At 40.2% G+C, this 19,664-nt stretch overlaps 1 protein-coding gene across 5 annotated transcripts; it reads left to right on the top strand.

Annotated features, from left to right (window-relative positions):
• Nucleotides 1-283: 283 nt before the first annotated feature.
• Nucleotides 284-18,626, top strand: LOC141925145 (kelch domain-containing protein 1-like). Of its 5 annotated transcripts, none has more exons than XM_074828773.1 (9): nucleotides 284-569; nucleotides 5,657-5,904; nucleotides 9,977-10,239; nucleotides 11,018-11,097; nucleotides 11,908-11,986; nucleotides 13,518-13,564; nucleotides 15,024-15,144; nucleotides 16,059-16,245; nucleotides 16,584-18,626. In XM_074828773.1, exons 3-9 carry the CDS (start codon nucleotides 10,077-10,079, stop codon nucleotides 17,272-17,274), a joined length of 1,368 nt encoding a protein of 455 aa, XP_074684874.1. In that variant the 5' UTR covers nucleotides 284-569; nucleotides 5,657-5,904; nucleotides 9,977-10,076; the 3' UTR covers nucleotides 17,275-18,626. The 5 variants fall into 5 exon arrangements, with proteins under 5 accessions (XP_074684874.1, XP_074684875.1, XP_074684872.1 ...); XM_074828771.1 differs by lacking the exon at nucleotides 284-569 and adding an exon at nucleotides 3,721-5,488; XM_074828774.1 differs by lacking the exon at nucleotides 5,657-5,904.
• Nucleotides 18,627-19,664: the final 1,038 nt, after the last annotated feature.

The raw sequence follows: 19,664 nt of genomic DNA on the forward strand, positions 1-19,664 counted from the left end.
AGGAGAGGGGGGTATGTGTCCCCCTCCTCCTCCTCCTCCGGGGTCGGGTGCGAGTGTCGCCGTTCAGTCCCTGGGGGGCAGGGGGGTGCGGTGTGCGCCTGTGAGGGCAAACCTGAGGGGGGGTAGCGGGCGCAGCCCGGCTGGGCTTACTCTGACCCGGTGCTGACTCACGAGACTTATTTTCCCTCTTTTCGTGTGGGTTTGGTTTGGGGGTTTTTTTGGGTTTTTTTTGTTTGTTTGTTTGTTTTTTTTGTTTTGGGTTTTTTTTCTGTTCCATGTGCTGTCAGGACCAAGCCCCGGCCGAGGTGGATCAGCGGCCCCGGAGGGGAGCGGGCGGTGCGGAGGTGAGGCCGCCCGCGGCACCTGCTGCGGCCGGAGCCAGCGCCCGGAGGCCGGCGCTGCCCCCCGGAGAGGGGGAGAGGGGGCGGCGGCGAGGGCACGGAGCGGCTGTAAGGCCGGCACGGCATCGCCGGGAGCACCGAGACAGCGCTCCGGTACAGAATCGCAGCGGTACTGCGCTACCCTTGGCCAGCCGTGCCGGCTGGACACCAGGCTGCTTTCGCCCCGAGGTACGTACGGAAAGAAACAAAGCGCACGAAAGGAAGGAAGCGGCGTCAGCGCTCTGCAGCCCCGAGAGCGCTGGGGAAAGGGGACCTGCGACTTCCGCGACGCTGGGCAGGAGGCCTGTGGTAGGGCCAAGCCAGGGCTCTTGTTCCCTCACTTCCAGTTTGGGAGATTTCGCCACCCTCCTTTTGCTCATCCCCTTTTCCACAATCAAAGAGCATAAAGCAACAAAATGCTTTCTACCGAGCAAAAGACAAACAAAGAAATGCAACCATCCAAAACCCAAGACAGAGTGCATCTGGCTTGGGATGAATACTGGACCTCGTTAGCTGGGAGTGAGGATTTTTCAGAAAGCCAGGCTCCAGTCAAAAATGGACCCTGTCATTCGGAGTCTGAATATGAAAACAGCTTGCAAAACATTTTTTCAGGCTCCTAACAAAAGAGTTGGTCCTTCTTTTGCTCTGGTATCTAGGCTACATTGTGCAGGCTCATGCATATCACTAGTTTTATTCACATGAGTAATTCCATTTGAATTTGGAGCGACAATGTGTATGTGTAAAGTTACTCATATGCTTGCTGTCTCCTTTATATATTGAAATTATGTGGGTTTGGTTTTTTTCCATTTGATGGTGCAGCCCAGTAACTGTTGGCATCAAGGTTATTGTGAACCATCACGGTTATTATTACTGTTTGCCCGCCTGACACCTTTGTTTTTCTTGCCAGACTAAAACCCAGCTATTCCTCTCTATGCAATCTATTCCAGCTATGCAATTGTATCATCTGTTTTTATGCAACCATCTTTCACCTGACTGTGTAAATTCATCTTCCCTATAAAAGATCCTTTTTGTACTCAGTTTTTCCTCCAGTCATTACTGACAGTCTTTCCAGTTGTGCCATCTGATTCTTTCTCACGCAAGTCTCTCATGACTTCTCCCATACCGTGTAATCTAAATTCATACTGATTCTAACATGATATCTGGATGTTTTAATATTTGCCAGCTGGAACATTTTATTATTCTTGTTGCCAAATGCCCTCTCTTTCCTCCCTCATATTTCTTCAAGCTACAGCTTCTGCTATTCTCATAAAACCTTGTATGTCTTCTCTATCCCATTGCTCCATGTTCATCTAAGGGCAGAATGTCTTGGGGACAAGAAAAATGCATTGTCTATCTTCCATGAAGTGTGGCATTAAGTTGTAAGTGTGGCTGAGTGTTATATTAGATGTTCCTTTTCCTTAGTCAGGGAGTATAAAAGAACAAATAAGTAAAATTCAGTGGGTACTTTTTTTTTTTTTCATGGAAGTTAATAGCTTTTCACTGATATACTCTCAGCTGTCAGGTGTATACCATAGTACTCTAATTCACGCCTGAGGAGAGTAGGCAGACTGGGCAGCCACTGACTCCTTTGTCAACCAGAGTCTTTCTTCCTAACCTAGAAAATTTTGTGAATTAGCACGAGTAGAGCCTCCCTTAGGAAATAAAGTATTTTGAAGTTGCTTCAGCAGCGGTCATGAGCTGTCAAGATGCATTCAGTCACACCTAAGTACAGATTTATTACGCTGAATCTCCAGGGTATCTACCTACTGTATCTTGAAAGAATCCAACTAGTAAGTTTTTGTGAAATCCCCAAATGATGCCTTCTAGGAACATTGAAAGCTGCTGTTTCCAGGGGGGAAGGGGTGATGACCCCATGTATTGAAATGACCTGTTTCCAGTGGTGACAGTATAAATTACTTCCAAGGAAAGGGTAAAAGGCCAAATACATCTTAGACTGCCCTGGGAACATGGTGGGAGTTTCTCATTTCTTTTATCTTGAAGTGTGAGGACCAGAAGCTGTATTTCTTCCCTCTGCCATATCTAGAACATGAAAAATTACCTGTTTGTCTCAGCTGACATCTGAAGAGCCATCTTGCTGCAGTGACACTTTGCAGTCAGGGCATCTATCCCAGTTATATTGTAAGACCGCAGCAGAGACTGAGCTCTTGACACTCCTGTGGGTGGAGTCACCATGAAGACCCTAAATAAAATTTGAAAAGCGGATTAGATTTCTGAAGTAAATATTCTATTAAGGACCAAAAATAAATAAAACCCATACACACATTGATTATCAGCATAAACTTTTGATCAGGCATGGCTGGTGCACTGGATTTATATGTCCATAACATGCTGCACTTGTGCTACCTACAGATGTGTATTTTGGGAAGCTCTTTCTCAGAAACTTCATTCAAAATTGGGTTGCGGTCAAATGATTAATTACAGTGTTGGAAATCATAATTAACAGACTACCTGGGGAGATCTACTACTCAAAACTATATATTCTAATTTTTATTTATAAAAGAGCTCCATTCTTAAAAAACAAAAACCAAATGAAAAACGAACCCAAACCCCAAACAAAACCCAACAACTGAAATTTTAATTTACTAAGGAAAATAAGCCATGAAATTAAGATAGTATGGATGTATTTAGTTTTTGTCTGTACCTGAAAACTTAAGTCAATACAGTGGCAAAGATAATTTCCTGATTCACATACTAGAGGTGTATATAAAGATGTAACAATCCCAGAAACATTTTAAGTACTGAATTATTTTTTTTCAGATAACACCCCTCCACCATATTTGGGAAACAGATGAAATATTTACTGCATTACTCCAAACCAAGTTGTATTTGTTTACTTAAAAATGAGAAACATGCCTAGCACATAGAAAATACAACTGGATATATTTATACTTCTTTATTGAATAAATTCTTATATTTATTACTACTCTGTAATAGAGATGGAGTAGTGAACATAAAGGATTTCTTTTCTGGGTGAAAGCTTTTAGAAAAAACCCAGAAGAGAATATATTAATAATGTCAATTTGCAACATTTAATTTTGGAATTATATGCAAACATATAAATTTATTCTGAAATTTTGAAATTAGAGCTTTCATATTAATGTGACCTGAATTAAAGAGATGCAGTACCTTACCTGCAGAGCTCCAGAAACAGGCAGACAGCTGTTCACGAGGAGAGATTTGTCATGGTCTCATCTGTTTTGCAGTAAAGGTGCCAATGCCCTCGGTAGTCTAGGACTGCGGACTGCACATTCCAGAAGTAGTAGCTACATATATAGGTTTACAGTATATAGAAACTGTAATTATACATGACTGTTTTAGAAGAGTTACCTCCTTTGAAATACCTCTTCACTACAAAAAGCATTCTGAAGCACTGAAATATAACAGTGATAATGTTTTAAGAATACTACCCTAAACTTGTTAAAATTCAGATAGGAGTTATTCAACATAAAAGCCTTTCAGATTTTCTGTAAATTTTCAGTATGTCCACTCTAATTGTTATAAAGATAACAGGAATGTTACTGTTTTACTTGAAAGTACCTGTCATTTTTCTGAACCCTGAAATCAGGATGGAGCTGTGTCCCCTGCTTTGATTTGTCATTTTACAAATCCTCTTTCTGTCCTTCAGCTTCTCCCTGTAAGAAGAAATACTGTTTTCCATCTCCTTCCTTTTGTCTTGACTACTACAGCTGTAAGCTCATTCATGTAGTAATTGCACGTCTTACAACACGTAGCAAAGCAAGGCCCTTATTTCAATTCAGAATTCTAATAATACAGAACTATTACAGATGCCCTATATTCTTAGAGCCATTCTGGACTTTCAGGTTGAAATTCTGAAGCTGAGCATCTCTGAAGATTAGTTCCTGTGGTTTTTTGAAAAAAAACCCCAAACAACAAAACAAAAAAAACCTCACCCCAGAAACAGTTCATAACAACTTGAATTTTGGAAATAATAAAGTGGCAAATCTGAGGATGCTAAAATTTATCACACATAGTAAAACACTGCAAGTAAATGCGATATACTGAAAAAAAGCCCTGCCCTCTAAACTATTCTAAACAAAGTGGGGTTTTTTAAAACTTTGTAACTGCTTTGCAAGTCTTCAGTCAAAGTTTCCTCCTTATTCATGCAGGCAGTCCCATTGGAACAAGCACTGCAATAAAACCACCACTACAGCAAAGGTTTCTAAGATAAGTAGAATCAGGAAGATCTGTTATTATTTTTGAAGAGCAGTAAAACATCAAGTTGCCTAATAGGAAAATACAGTGTTCTGCATGGAAAGGTTCAAGGGTTGAGTTCAGAAAACTGGGCGTTAACAAAAAAAACCCAAACCAAAACAAGAAGATTTCCTACTTTTTTTCCACCAATATGAGTAGTTTCGTATATTTTATATTTTATTTTAAGTAATATTTTTATATTATTTATTATATTTTAAAAGGCTCGATCTTTTAAATCTGAAACTTTTCTGAGTATATTGAAAACAGATGGAAATGAATCAGGGGACTGAGGTAGAAAAAAGCTTTAATGAAGATCTATTTAAGTAATAAAGTAATACTTTAAATAAATAAGTCATTTGTCTGAGAAACCACATCTAATAGAAATATAAATAATTATATAATGAACATATAAACCACATTTCCTGAAGTAATTCTGTCTTTCTATATTTCCTGAATTATTTGTATTATGAAACAGTAGTGTGTCGCCATTAATTGATAAGCACTCTGTGCTATAGTTACCGTGCTAATTGCAGCTCTTTAGCTCCTCGTCTCACAGCTCCTTCAGCAGTTTAACAATTGGGATTGATTGCACAGGAACTATTTTTAGAATGAAATGGCAGAAGAGTTTGGAGAGCAGCAGCCATTTTTTTGTATGCTACAGCTGTTCTGGGAAAAAAAAAAAAAGTTGGATAAAAATGTTCTGAGTTTTCTTTCTGGGTATTTTTTTGAAAATTCTGCTGAAGTTAGAGCTTCCTATTGGATCATTCATCTTGCTTGTACCAAGTTGAAGCTGAGGTCAGTGTTGCATGACAGAGGATGTTGCTCGGTGGCATTCTTCTCAGAAGAGTAGCAGTTTTTCTTTGGAAACAGGACTGGTAAGTAGACGGTGGATGAATTTTGGTGTCTGGTTCTATAGAAGGGCAATCCAGGAGTCAAGTTCGTAATTTAAAATACCAGTGATGAAAGGCAAGATTCAAGATTAACTTTGAATGTGTTTTTTCCCAACTCTGAAATGAAGCAGTCTGTTAACTGATCTGTTTAAGTGATTGTAGGTCTGCTTCCAAGAATGCTTTATGATGAGAGGATAAACGGCCGTGATTCACAAGGGTCAGTTGATGCTCAGAAGGTGTGACTGGGAGGAGACACTCATTCAGTTAATCCCAGATTGGCTTTTTGTCATCCCATCCTGCTGGCCTGCCCTACACAGAGTTCAGCTGGAGTAGATGAACAAGTGGACAGGATTTTGTTGCTAATCTACTATATGAAATCAGGGCTGTCTTCTTTTCTGAAGGTTTGTATAATAGGAGGCAAGGTTTGTAGGAAAAATAACAAACAGAAATATGTAGAAGAGGAATAACCAGTTTTATAGCTGGGGAAAAAAAAAGAAAACTCAAGGGGACAATCCTATTTTACCTTTGTGAAGTATTAATAGTAGAGACCTATCACCTTTTTCACATTAAATTGTATCAATAGTTGTAATACCTTGACACTTTCACACAGCGCTGCATCAGCAACTTTGAAGCGTTTTACTAAGGAGGTGTCTTTGTCCCCATTTAACTGTGGAAGTAAATAAATGAATTGGCTATGGTTACACAGAAGCTTGGCAGAGTTAGGGAGAGAATCTGTGTTTCATGACTTCAACTGCTTTTCCCTTTTCGATGGCATGCCATAAAGTATTATGGATTTATACACCTATAATGCATGACTACTTCATAGCTGCTAATTCCCCTGGAACAGAGAAATGCACCCCTTTGTAAATGCTGCCAATCTTGTATTCTTTCAGAGAAAATGTACAAAGAATATACTTCAGTTTTCTACAGTAATAGCTTACAATACTGTTTTGCATAAAAAAGATTAACACAATTTGAATAGCTAGTCTTGCCAGAATATGCTGCAAGAAATTCTCTAGCATGTTTTTGTCACTGAATATATTCCAGTCTTACAAATGGTAAATTTTTAGAGATAAATTGGATGATAAATTAAATTAGATACATGCATTTCATATTATATGAAATATATAAAAATATGAAATATGACTGTATCTTCTGTAGCTTGTTTTACTGTAATCTGTGTTTTTCCTCAAATTATGTGCAACTTCCCCTGGACTTCTCTGTAAGAACCTGAAGAGAGGGATGCAGTAAGGATTCATCATGTGAACACTTCCTGGGCTCACTTCCTTGGGGAATAAATGCTGATTAATACAGATCTCAGATATAGTGAAAATATAGTCTTAACACCTTTTGCAAACAGAATATTTAATATCTGAAGCATCTCACTGTAGCATGTTGTCTCATTGCATCTATTGTGATTTCAGGAATCAAAGTAAATGTTAAGCTGATCCTATTTTATAAAGGCTGTGTCCTAACTTCCTATACATTTAACAGAGAGAGACGTCAGTAATATCAGAGAGATACTGGGCTACAGATCACTTGGTATTTTTAGGACATTAGCAGTGGCGATACCCCAGAAAATGCAAGGACCTGGGCTAATAGGCATGCTGCAAAAAGCGCTTTATAGCATGTGTGGTCCTGGCCCGAGGTCAGCTAGGCTTTCTGTCACCAGCTCAGCACAAGCTTGATGGAGCCAATCTGATTTTAAAGAGGGAGCTGAGTAGGCACCAGTCTTCATTTTCTACCAGTATAGGAGGCTACTGCTATTCTGGCTCTGAGCTAGCTTTTGAAGCAGCACATAGTGAGTACTTGAAGACATCTACACCTGAGCTAGCTCTGCAGACTCAGCTCCAGAGTGTCAGCATTTCCAGATCACTCCAGACAGTCTACCTGCTTAAATGGTGATTTAAGGTATAAAGGCCTCCTTTCCTCCCAGATTTACACTGGCACCTTGCTGACAGGTACCTCCTACAGCGGAGGCCATGTGGGAATGGCTGCTGTAGGCAGTGCAGCAGTCCAGCTGGAGCGGCTGAGTTCTGGATACACACCCTGCCTCTACACCTGGTGGAGCAGCAAACCTGAGCAGTCACGTTGCAGCTGCTCTGCCAGGGCTCATCTACTAGAGCCTTGAGGAGGGAGGTGGTGTGAGGGGACAGCGAGGAGCCTCGCTGTTCATGGATGGAGGGAAGGATAGCTCGGGAATTTGCCTGGGACAAATGCAGGCTTTTGAAAACAAGGGAATCCTTGAACACAGGAGAAAACGTTTGAAGGGGAGATGCTTTTGTGCTGCTTGATAGAAAAACCTCTCCAAACAAGGGATGTTGGCATAGAGGCAGAGTACTGAAAACTGTGAAACGAAAATGTTGCTTCCAGTGCAGCAGTGAAACAGAAGACAGGCAGGATTCTGAGAGAAAAATAAAAAGGAAGCATATAGAAAAAGAAACGCAGGGTTATGTAGCTGGCCACTATTACTCAGCGTGTTTATGGCTATATAAACTGCTTTTACATGTCCAGAAAATCTTTTCTAGTATTTTTTTTCTTTTGTATTTAACTGCTCGTTCATCACTGAATCCAGGAGAACATCGCTCTTTCATTTTTATAACACGGCAACTTTTGATGGAGATCTAGATACTTTGTGGTCTTTGTACATACCTCCTTATCCTGTAATCAGCTACGCACAGGGTGAACACTGCTTATGTTGTCCTTCACTGGCATATATATGACTAAATATAGTTTTACACAATGAACTTCAAGACACAGCTCATATGTCTTAAGTTGTACTGTGGCAATGCACATAGTAAAAATACCCGCATGTAGATCTGAAGAAGAGGGCTTCATTTAACCTAACCTGGCCATTGCTGTATTTCCAAGTAACTGTTCTGTCCTAAAGAAAGTTTAACTTACCATTTGTGGGAAACAAATTACATTTCAGACTTTACCTGGAAGTGGTTTCTGACAGCAGCATTGCTCCTTTTATGCAGCGTCCTCGTGAATTAACTTTGGAAACCGAAACTTTTAATCTAAGGCATCTCTTCAAAGAAGAGAGCCTTTGAGTAGCACAGGGGCTACTTTGAAAAATGCACTTGGCACACACAGGCTGAAGATGCCAATGCACTAAGCTGGAAATTGGTGAATGGCCCTGGTGCTTGCCCACACTGCTGCTGGTGACATTAAATGACCAGGCTTTGTAAAAGCTTTGTTACTGTCATCCCATTTCTGAAGAGATGGAGCGAAAATTTCCAGCCTTGTCACTGCTTTGCTCAGGAGGGCCATGGGCAGCAGCTGTCATGAAAGTTCTCTGTGGATGTACATAATTTTATTGCTGTACATCCAGGACAAATTTGGTATGTCTGTTGTGGTTTTTTTTGGGGTTTTTTTTTGGTTTTTTTTGTTTTGGTTTGTTTTTTTTTTTTTTAAAAGAAAAGAAAAAAGAAATAATTGGGCCAAGTAAGCATAGGTTTATCACATTTATCTTGGAAACAGTCTCAAAAGAATGGATTTGCTGCATGATCATTATGTTGAGCTGAGAGTTATATGACTTTATCCACTGGGATGCTAAATACACGCATACTTAAACTAGAGAAGTGTGGAAAACATTGTAACTCTGTATGAACAGGCATGACTTCTCAGTATTTAAGAGTTAACAGTGTGTCCATACTAACAGCTTGTTACCTCTTAATTTCCATCCTAGGTCCTCAGTACAGCTGGAATCTGGCTTTCACTGAAATAGTCTTTGAATTGGGAGACTTTGTCACCTCATTTGGTGACATGTGTCACCTCAGACAAGTTACCAACACAAATCCCAGAATTTGTCCGAATGCTTATTTTTTTATTTTTCTTGTGCTTCGTGAAATAATCTACTTTAAAGCAATGGCCATGATAAAGAGGAATGTAATATAGAGGAATGTTGCTCCTGGTACTTCTGTCTTCACAGAACACAGTGACATCTTGTGGCAAGTGAAGGGATAGTGTCATTTTTTCCACATGCATCCTAATTTCAGCTGGTTTACAGATGAAAGTCTAAATAAATTCTGGACAACTGTTAATGCATTACTTTTACTTTCATCTGTAATATTAACTCTTTACGAATTTTAAGTACAGGTTTGTTTTAAGTACTTTTTAGTAGTGAAAAAAGACCGAGCCTTGGTTTCTACCATATTACAAATATAGGGTATTGGATTTTATCACTTCAGCTCGCTGACATTCGCTGGAAAACTTTCAGCTCCAGGAATGTTCCTGTCCCAGTCTCGCTGATAGAAGACTCTGGGAGTCAGCATTTCAAATGCTTTACTTAAGTTAGCGTATTATCACAGATGGCCAGAATCATCAGGTTGCTTTTGATGCGAATGAAAAGAAAACACAGTAACTTTTTATCGTAAGGCAGAGACTTTTCTTTTTTTCTATCTTCTTTTTTTTCTTTCCTTTTCTCTTTTTTTAACCTGAAACTTTTTTTTTTTTTTTGTCTTTTTGCAGAGCAAGCAGGATGTAAGCCCTGTCCCTGATGTTTTGGGGCCCTCCCCTGACATGGCTGTCCTTTGCAAGTTGATACTTGGATAAGATCCTAGTTGTCAGCATGAAAGGAAAAACTGCACATTGTGATTGGAAATCTGCACCCCAAAAGAAGCCCTCTCCCTGTGATCGATATAAACACACTTGCATTATTTGCAGAGGATTTGTTTATCTCTATGGAGGGAGGAACACCACCAGTCTTAGGGATTTTTGGCGATACAACATAGGTAAGTTTGCCCCTTCACTTGTGTGTCAGGATTAAAGAGATTCTGCATCCAGTCATCATGAAATAGGGATACTCTGTAAGTTAACAGATTATTCCTGTTCAAAGTCGCTCCATCGAAACGATGGATAAACTGCATTTTGTTCACTGGGCAAATGGTGTGTGGTTGTTCCTATTGCAGATGCCCTAGAAAGTTTAAATTTCAGTTCAGTTCCTTTTTTTTTTTTTTCCCCCCCTTCAACCAGAAATACTGAATCATTTAAAATATCCTAGTTCTAGAAGGGGTATCAAAGACATAGCCTTCTTGACTCCTGAACATGGGAATAGCTTATGCATGTAAAAGTGCCCAAAGGGAACACATGAATACAATACCTTGTAGGATTGTATTAATAATGCACTATCAGATATGACCCTTTGTATTTTTTGACTTAATGTATGGTGTTCCCTGTTCCATTGTTGTCACTGGAGTAAAACTGATTTGTGCTGGTGTTCATGCTCATAGAATAGTTGCATTTTGATGTAAGTAGCAGTATAGTATTAACATAAAAGCAATAATGATCAATTTCTATTACATTTAAGCTTGCTAAATAGAAAAATGCACATATTTAATTTTGGGGAAAGTGCCTTAGTCTTCTGAACTAACACAGAGGAAAGATGACAAGACGCTTCATTTTCCCCCATTGACTGGCAGCACAGCCAAATTCAAAGCCAATCTTTTCACCTTTTCCCAAACATTGATGTGTTGAGCGCACTGCTGTCTTAACTTCAACTTTGGTTTATAGTGAAAAATGAATGGGAAATGCTGGATTGCTCAGGAGATGGTCCAGAAGAACTGGAAGAGCATTCAATGGTGGCTTATAAGGTAGTGGACCAAGATTTATATTGTCCATACCCTGACATTTTATTTCCTATTATCCAATGAAATGAAATGCCATAGATTATTATATACTGAAATATTATACCCAGAAAATACTTTTATGTCAGTGCAATTCCGGATGTAGCTGTACCAATGTTTTGGAATCTTTCTGAATAAAGTGACAGTAGTTTAGCTTTGCACCAGTGTGCAGCTCCCCGCTTTCCTCAGTCAATGCTCAGTACATAATAGTAATACAAAATAAAGACCTTGGCAGCACATTCTTTGACTTAGTTGTATAGTTGTAACAGTTGCTCTGAATTCATTTGCATGATAAGCTACAGCATAAAAACATTCACTTAAGAACTTGCATAGAAGAGGGACGGGGGAGTGAAGGCAAATAAGAATTACAGCTTTGCCTGTGAGGGGAAACAGAATTTAGGCTATCAGGAGCTGCAATGCAATGCAATATTACTAATAAACATGCATAATCAAATATTACCTGAGCAATGCCTCTGAGAGCTCCAGATCCGCATCCCTCAAGCTGTCCCAGATTGATGAGGAAGTGAGTGGTTCTGGAATGCTGTCCCCGTTAAAATGGCAGGATGTTCATCGGGGTTTCCTACTGGGAGAGGATAAAGACATGATTAAATGTCGGTGGCTTTTTGTGATTGCTCCTTCAATTGTTAATAGATCATCATATGCATTATCATCAATTTTATTTTGGTGATGGCAGCCTTTTCATTTAAGAATCATATTTAAAATTATTTTTATGCTATGTGCCTACCTGTATGTGACAAATACTTTTGCATTTTGCAGGGGACCCTCTATATTTTTGGTGGGATGGTGGATTCTGCTTTCACGCAAGCAAAAACTCCTCTCTGGATATATGACATTGGTATGATACACAATAGCCCATTTTTTCCATGGGACATTCGAACTCCATAGGTACTACTGATAATAAGAACCAAACTGTTTTCTGCTGCTTATAACATAGCCTTCCCTAGGCTTTACAAGAAATAATGTGTGCAAAACCGTGCATACTTTACCCCCCAAATTAGGCTGTTAAGCTATCAAAGAGTCAGCTCTTACTTTAATTAGGAAGTATTTTATGGGAAAGTTTTATGTATTTTAAGGTCTCAGAATTTCCATTCCTCCCTCCCCCCTCCGAAATTTACTATTTGATCATAAAACCCAATAATAATTATGTATAATATTTAAAGGTTTTTCCTTATGTTACATAAATTTTTAAAACCAAGCTCATTGTTTTATTATGGAAGAAAGTAGATCAGTGAAGTATATCTCATTTTGTATTTTTACCAAAGAAATACGTAAGCTGGCAACAGCAATGATGGAACAGGAAAAACCAAGTATAATTAAATAAGAAGGTGGGAAATTAACATTAGCATTTCATAACAGGGTTTTTTTTCCTAAGAACAAACATTTGGGATCTCTTAAATGTGTATTCTAATAAAAGCAGTGCAACATTTGAATTTAATAGCAGTGTCATACGCTTTATATTCTCCCTTTGGAAATACTGTGTATAGTAATGGCTGCTTATTTTGATGTCAGATGGAGGAGAGAGAGAGAGTGATTTCTTTTTGAGCTAGTAAATCTTGTGGCAAGACCAAGATTTAAGTTTCCTGGCTTCTTTTGCTACTTCACTATGTAACCTTAAGTCAATCGTTTTTTTTTAATCCTTTCTTTGTTTTCCACCATTTGTGTGAAATACCTGCTGCAAGAAAGAGATTCTCAGATAGAAGATGTTTCATAGGAGAAGGCATCTTATTGCTCACAGTACTTATCAGTGAAAATTGGAAACGAGTTATTCAAATGTTGCCTGTCTATTTTTTTCATCGTCATTATTTAAAATCTTTCCTGGCAAGTATAGTTTTTAGTAATATAAGCTCTCACTGCTTTCTCATTCTACCTCTGGTGTTGGGTATCTGATATTTCCTCTCCTTCACTGTGATCATAGTGATTTCTGACTGTTATTTGAAGACTACTTTTAAGGGATCTTTGAAAAGGAACAAGAAAAATAAGGCTGTTGTCATAAGATTTACATAATAAGTAAAAGGAGCCATACATCCATCGATAAATCTGGGGATTCTGCAAGTTCAAAAAATGCTGAAAATCACAGATTATTTCTGCACTGTGAAATTTAGCCTTAGGAAACAGGAAATACAGTATGGTAACTCCGTGATTCAATATCAGATAAGGATACAGAAAAACTATTTAAACTATGTCTCATGTAAGTCTCTTGGTACTGCTGTCTTAGTGGGAAGCAGATTTCTTCATCCTTGTCAGTGGAAAGCACCAGGATGAGACTTAACTTGAAAATTAGATCTGTAATTTGAAAAATTAATGTTGGAGGAGTGTCCTCTTGTGGTCTGGGATATAAACTGCGCTTTATTAAAACAATCCCCTAGATTCTGCAAGATGGACAGAGTGCTGTAACGTACCAGCAGAGACTGAGGTAAGGAGCCAGGAAGTGGTGAATGTGTGAATCAAATGCCTGTTGCTTTGTTGATTAAACAGATTGCTTTGAAATATGTTCCCCCAAACAGTTCCAATCTCATCTCTTCAGAGACATGTGGCTATACTTTATTTCTTTGCACTTTCAATAACTAAGGCTTTTTCCTTCTTTAAAACAGTGTTTAAAAATACTGCTCTTAAATTTTAAGTGCTATATAAAAAGTTAAGTCCTCTCCTCTACTACTGCTTCTGTTTTTCTGAAATCCTTATCAAGAAAACTAATTTTAAATGGAATATTGCAACCATACATGAAGGCTGTGCTGTTAAAAGTAGGGTTGTGAAAACAGATTGGCAGTCACACTAATAAATTTTGAAATGTGAAGTGCTGCAGCATTTTTCATTTCTTCAGTCTGAACACGTGGACTCACCAAGTTACTGCCACTTCTAAATGAAACCTCAGTGGAAGCATTTGTGTCTTGGTCTTATGAGATTGGTTTTGTATCACTACATGTAAAGAATGACTCATTTTTTGCTACTGAAACTTCATCCTTACAATGTCCCTACACTATGAAATTGCACAAAAAAATTGTTAAGATGTGACACGGTCTCTGCTGTGGTTACCTGAGTTTGGTGGAGGAGTCAAGAGAGTTTGGGACTGCAGGGTCATTTGTGGGGAAAAAAAAAGTGTTATATGGTTGATGAAATTTTGTTTGTGTACAACAAATATGATGGAATTATGTATCAACTCCTTCTTACATATAGGAGTAAATGGTTTCTTGTAATGATCCTAAACTGAATATAGAGAAAGTGGCTCCCCACTCCCCAAAAATGGGCTGTTTGCAAAGAAACAACCAAAAGAAGAAGAACAAAACCAAACACTTGCCTTACATTTTGTTTAGCTGGGCCTCCTCAGGTTTGCATCTAAGAGTCTCGGCAGCACTGAAAACTGCTGCGGACGCAGTGGGAACCACCTGGTTTCTCGCGGAGGGTCTGGGTGTAGCTTAGGACTTGTGGTGGGGCAAATCCACACCAAGGGAAGTGAGTGAGAGCTACTCTTGGGACTAAAGTTTCCTCAGTGTGGAAAGGCTGTGCTCGATGGTGGAAAGGGCTACACCCCCCCATTGTATTCCCAAGAGTTGCCCGATAAATTTACAGCGTATGCTGACACTACATGTAGCAGCAGTTGTGAAAGCAGCACTACTGAGGTGAGTGCAGAGAGGGGGAGGCTGCAGGCACGTGAGACTGTGGTGGACTTAAAAAGGGAAGGTTGCTTGGATTTGAGAATGGTTTGTATTTGCCTCCGTACAAGTCTTCAGCGGTGGGTTTCTTCTGTATTTTCAAAGTTTAACACAACCTAAAGCCATGGTTTTCATTACTTGGGCATATTCCCAAGATAGACATTGCTACTGGTAGGACTTGTTCTGTTAACAGTTTTTTGTCTTATTATTAAACTGTTGTAGAGCTCGGCACCAACTAACAGAAAAGGTCACAGTGCAGTAGTGTACCATTCCAGCATGTACATCTACGGGGGATACTTTGGCATCAGAGGCATTTCACAGGAGTTTTGGACCTTCCATTTTGGTAAATTAAAAATCATGATAAGGTTTTGATCCAGTGTAAAACAATGACTGCTGCAGAAAAGCATGCCTTGCTCTGTTAAGAAAATTCTTATCAGCAAAAATGTTCAAGTTAGTTTTGGCTTCTGTTTGGCAGCATTTAGTTATGAACTCTGTCAATTAAATTAATACCCAGCTGAAATGAATTAGACTGTACTATAGTGGAAGAAGCTTTGCAGTATTTACCAGTTTTAGAGCTGAAAATCGGGAATAATGTTTTGTCTACTGTTCACTAAATTTTTCAAGGATTACCAAAAACTTTCAGATGCAGCAAAGACCCTGACTTCAGCCAATTAATGCCATCTTTTGAATCTCAAATCTAGAACTGACCATGGGGAGCCAAACCTGACAGGAGATGGTTTCATTAGCATATTCATCACTAATCTGGTGGTTGCAAACCAGATGATTCCCAGAGACTTCCTAAATGGATAGCTTTTATTATCTGGTGCCCATTCAGTCACTATTTTGAAATGAATGATGGGTTTATCTAATCCTTCATTCCCTCACAGGGAGAATAAGCACAGACATTAATGAAGGAATGTTTTTGTTGACTGATTTTTCCCTCTTACAGCCAGGAAATTATCTTTCAGTGTCAGAGTTAATGAATTAACAAAGCCGTAGGAAAAACTGCTCGGTAAATAAAATTTCCATGGCATCTGTCATACAGCATCTGACATTTTCATTAAAAGTTTATTTCAAAACTGATTTTTTATATGCACTTTTTCAGTGTCAGAATTTAAGCTGTTAACTTTTATTATAATAAACTTAGAGCAGAAACCCTTATTCTCCAACAGAATAGTTATTTTGTTCTTGAAATAAATCCCTTCTCAAATACTAGGGCAAATTTGGTACATCTATAAATTAATATTTTGCTTCCAGATACAAGAAAATGGTTGTGTGTTTCCACCCCATCTCACAGTACCGGCCCCGGACCTCGGCACGGCCATTCAGCAGTGGTTTATCATACAGGCATGTACCTCTTTGGAGGACTGATGGGGCTGAGTGAACAGAAGGACTTATGGAAGTGGGACTTTATAAGCAGCAGCTGGGCCAACATCAGAACAAGGTAAACTGTACTGTTTGTTACACTGAATTAACACAGAAAGAGAGAATTGATCTTACCATTTGATACTGCGTGCAGGCAGAGAGGGAGATGTTGCCCTTTTGGCGATTGTAGGAATTGTTCAGATCAAGACCCAGTGCTGCTGCCATCCCTGGACTCCGGTTGGCTTTGCTTGGAAGAGCTGTTGGCAGTGCGTTGATGCAGCCGTCAGCGGTGTAATCTTGATGTTCCAGTGCAGCTGTTCAGCAGTCATTCTTTTGGGTCAAAAGAAAAGTAGAGGCTAAAATCAGCGTTAGCTTCTTGTTGGTCTCCCCTTAACTGCTGATTTCTCTTATATTTAGCCAAGGACCTCCTCCGGTGGTAGGTCACGCTTCAGTAGTCTTCAAAGACTCTATGCTGATTTTTGGTGGAGGGATTTCAAACTCCAGTCCTACTGATGACCTCTGGAAGTATCATTTCCATACGCAGACGTGGAAGAAGCTTAGTAGCACTACAAAGGCAAACTTTTCTCCTAAAATGTATCACTGCATCTTAGGAATTGGTGTTGATTTCCAAACTACCTCAGATTTTACCAATACATTCCCCAGCCATTGGAAGAGCAAGCAGAAGGACCACCACCAGCTGGTGACCATCCCGAAGCACACTCGCTTTTGCAACTACTTCCGTCAGCAGCCCGCGTACCGAGCCTTCAGCAACGAGGAAAGCCATGCAATTGAAATGAAAACCTTTAGCTTGCCTCTGGAGCCGGGGGGCTTTTGTGCGTTTCAGACCGCTTCAGAGGCAGAACTAGACCCAAACGGAGCAACAGGTGTTTTGTCAAAGGACAAGTCTCTCCGTCTGTTTGTCTCTTCAGAAGAAGAGACTTTTGCTGCTTCTCAGGTTGTGGGAGGAGAGGAGGGAACCGACTGTCAGCACGCGACCGCAGCAGATGAAGTTGGCAGTGGCACCAATGTGCTGCTGCTCATTGGGGGTAAACCTTTGTCCAGCTTCTCTGAGATCTCATTCTGGCAAATGGAGTTTGAGAGCTTGTGATCGCTTTGATTGCAAAGTGAAAGAATAAATTTCCACCAACGTGCCAGTAGGTGGTAAATCAACTGCTTGCAACTGTCTTCAGTTTCCTATCAGCACACTGGGGAAAAAAAAAATTAAACTTTCTCATACTTCCTGTGACTAGATTTTTTACAATGTGAACAAAACCCAACATATATTTAAGTCACAACTTGCATGTAAGTTGTAATTTTTGAGAGGAGCTTGTTGGAATGCTGCTCTTTTTGTTACTTTTCTTCTGGTCAGTTAATATCCTTTCAAATTGCAGTGGCTGATGCTGCCTTGAAAGTCAGTGCTACTGGCTCCATTTCAGCTGCAACGCTTGCTCATTTTGCACTGGGATAAGAAATAAAAATGCACCCATAAAACTGTGTTTGAATCAAGTTTGTGCACATTACGGTCACATTTGAGGGATGTGATGAATCTTAATGGCAACATTTTCTAAGATTTTTAAGATTTTGTTTTCTTGAAAGAGTGTTCTTTGCACAATATATTTGCAACATGAGATGGCCTATAACAAAGAATAAGCTCAACAGACAAATTAGCAAGTGAAATCTAGAAAATATTCAAGGATTGCATCTAACCTCGAGGAAGTGAAACCACGAGTCCCGCCTGAAACTCATGTGCAGCATTAGACCAGAGGAAGTGCATTACACCCGGAAGAACAAAACAGTTGCCCAGCAAATACTAGGTTTAATGACTGAGCACAGGATCAAAAGGGTTTGACTTTCTATTGGGCCAGGGGTGGGGGAGAAAAAAAAAAAAGGAAGGCTTGACAGGAAAAGCATGAAATGTAAGCTGTTCTGCCCGGTAACTCAAATTTTAGCCACAAAGGGATTTCTGGTTTTCCGACTCCCTCTCTCTGTTTTGTCAACATATGTAGTATTTGTCACACATTTCCCCTCTATACTAGTAAATCCTGAGTTCATGTATGGTTTGTTTTTCTTTGTTGAAAAGAAAAAGTGCTTTTTTGGAAAGATAATATTGTCCAGTGTTTCAAGCATTTATTTCCATAGAAGTTACTAAGATACTGGCCTTCTGCCTGAACTTCAGCTGTCTGTAAAAAGAGATGCTGATGTTTGAAATTACTAGAAAGTGTAATCTAATATTTCTGAATATTTGAAAAGATCATTCAAAAGTTTCATGGGCATAATGAATTTTAAGTGAGAGTATTTACACATACTTTCATTTCTTCACAAGTAGCTGTCACATGAATTCAACAGGAAAATTAGAAATGAGTTCGTAAAAAGCTACTTAAGAGTTATTTGGACTTCCTGTGACCTTTGGAAACGGAGAGGATTGTGTGCTGCCATATAAATAAAGCCTGCTGCATTTCACATCAGTGTGTGCTTGTTTTCTGAGCTTTCATGATTTAAAATATATATTTATATTTTCAAATTGGACAAAGAACTTACCTTCTGAACAAGGAACATGCTCCTGCAAGCCCCAGTCATCTCATGGCACTTCAGCCAGCCTCGAGGGCTGCCCAGGCTTTGAATCTCTCCTCCAAGCCCAGGGAATTGCCCAGTTTGAGGAGGTATGTTCGGAAAGAACTTCAGTACAGCGACTGAGCAGAACACATACAGAGCACTGCAACCTCAAATCGGCAGCATGTTTTTCTTTTGCTGGCTGACATGTCTGTTTTGGCATGATCCAGGGAGCTGCCGTAACACTTTTATCTAGGATTGACGAGGGAAGGAAATTTAACTGGAAAGGGCAACAATACACCAGTGATTTTCCAAGTCACGCGAAGGCCTCCTGGCAGGTACAGGTATCCTGGGGATGTGCAAGAGCCCCAGGAAAATGCCATCCAGCAGCCTCTGCCATTCCTTTCCTCCTCCCCCCCCAAACCTTCTTCCCTTTGGCAGCCCCACGAAGGGTTTAACATTTACTCGGAGCCAATGCAGGCAGGACACGAGCCAGCCCAAAGGCAATGGCTTGGCACGGGGAGGAAAAAGCAGCTTGCAGAACGTGCCCATCTCCCCCGCTGCCTCCCCTCGCCCGTGCCGGCCTGCCAAGTCAGGTGGCTGCACCAGCGCCTTCGGCGCCGCGCCAGCTCCCGCGCCCAAGCCATCCCAAACCCCTCCAAGCGGCCCGATGCCGGGGGGGGCCCCGCTGTTCCCCAGCCCCCGTACAGGACACAAGGTGCGCGGGAGCTTAGGGAGGGGCTGTGGCTGGAGACGCGGACTCAGGGCTTGCTCACAGGAGGCCAAGCTGCAGCTGAGCCCTGGTAACGCTGTGGAAGAGGAAAGAGCTCCAACACTGACAGTGGGGCTCTGGGCTGCAACAGGCTCGCTGAAGCCACTGGAGGCTGTTTCTCCCTTTGCTGGCCCATTCCCAGGTCTTTAAAAAACAAGGGTGAGCTCAAGGTGGAA

This window comes from Strix aluco, chromosome 6 (assembly GCF_031877795.1).
Source record: "Strix aluco isolate bStrAlu1 chromosome 6, bStrAlu1.hap1, whole genome shotgun sequence".
In the NCBI taxonomy this organism is placed as follows: Eukaryota; Metazoa; Chordata; class Aves; order Strigiformes; family Strigidae; genus Strix; species Strix aluco.

What these genes read in the sequence shown, in the direction of transcription:
- LOC141925145 (XM_074828773.1), top strand. Translation starts at nt 10,077, where the DNA reads ATGAAAGGAAAAACTGCACATTGTGATTGGAAATCTGCACCCCAAAAG. An exon ending in TTTTTGGCGATACAACATAG is followed by an intron (nt 10,240 to 11,017) that starts GTAAGTTTGCCC and finishes TTTGGTTTATAG; the next exon opens with TGAAAAATGAATGGGAAATG. An exon ending in ACGTACCAGCAGAGACTGAG is followed by an intron (nt 13,565 to 15,023) that starts GTAAGGAGCCAG and finishes AAACTGTTGTAG; the next exon opens with AGCTCGGCACCAACTAACAG.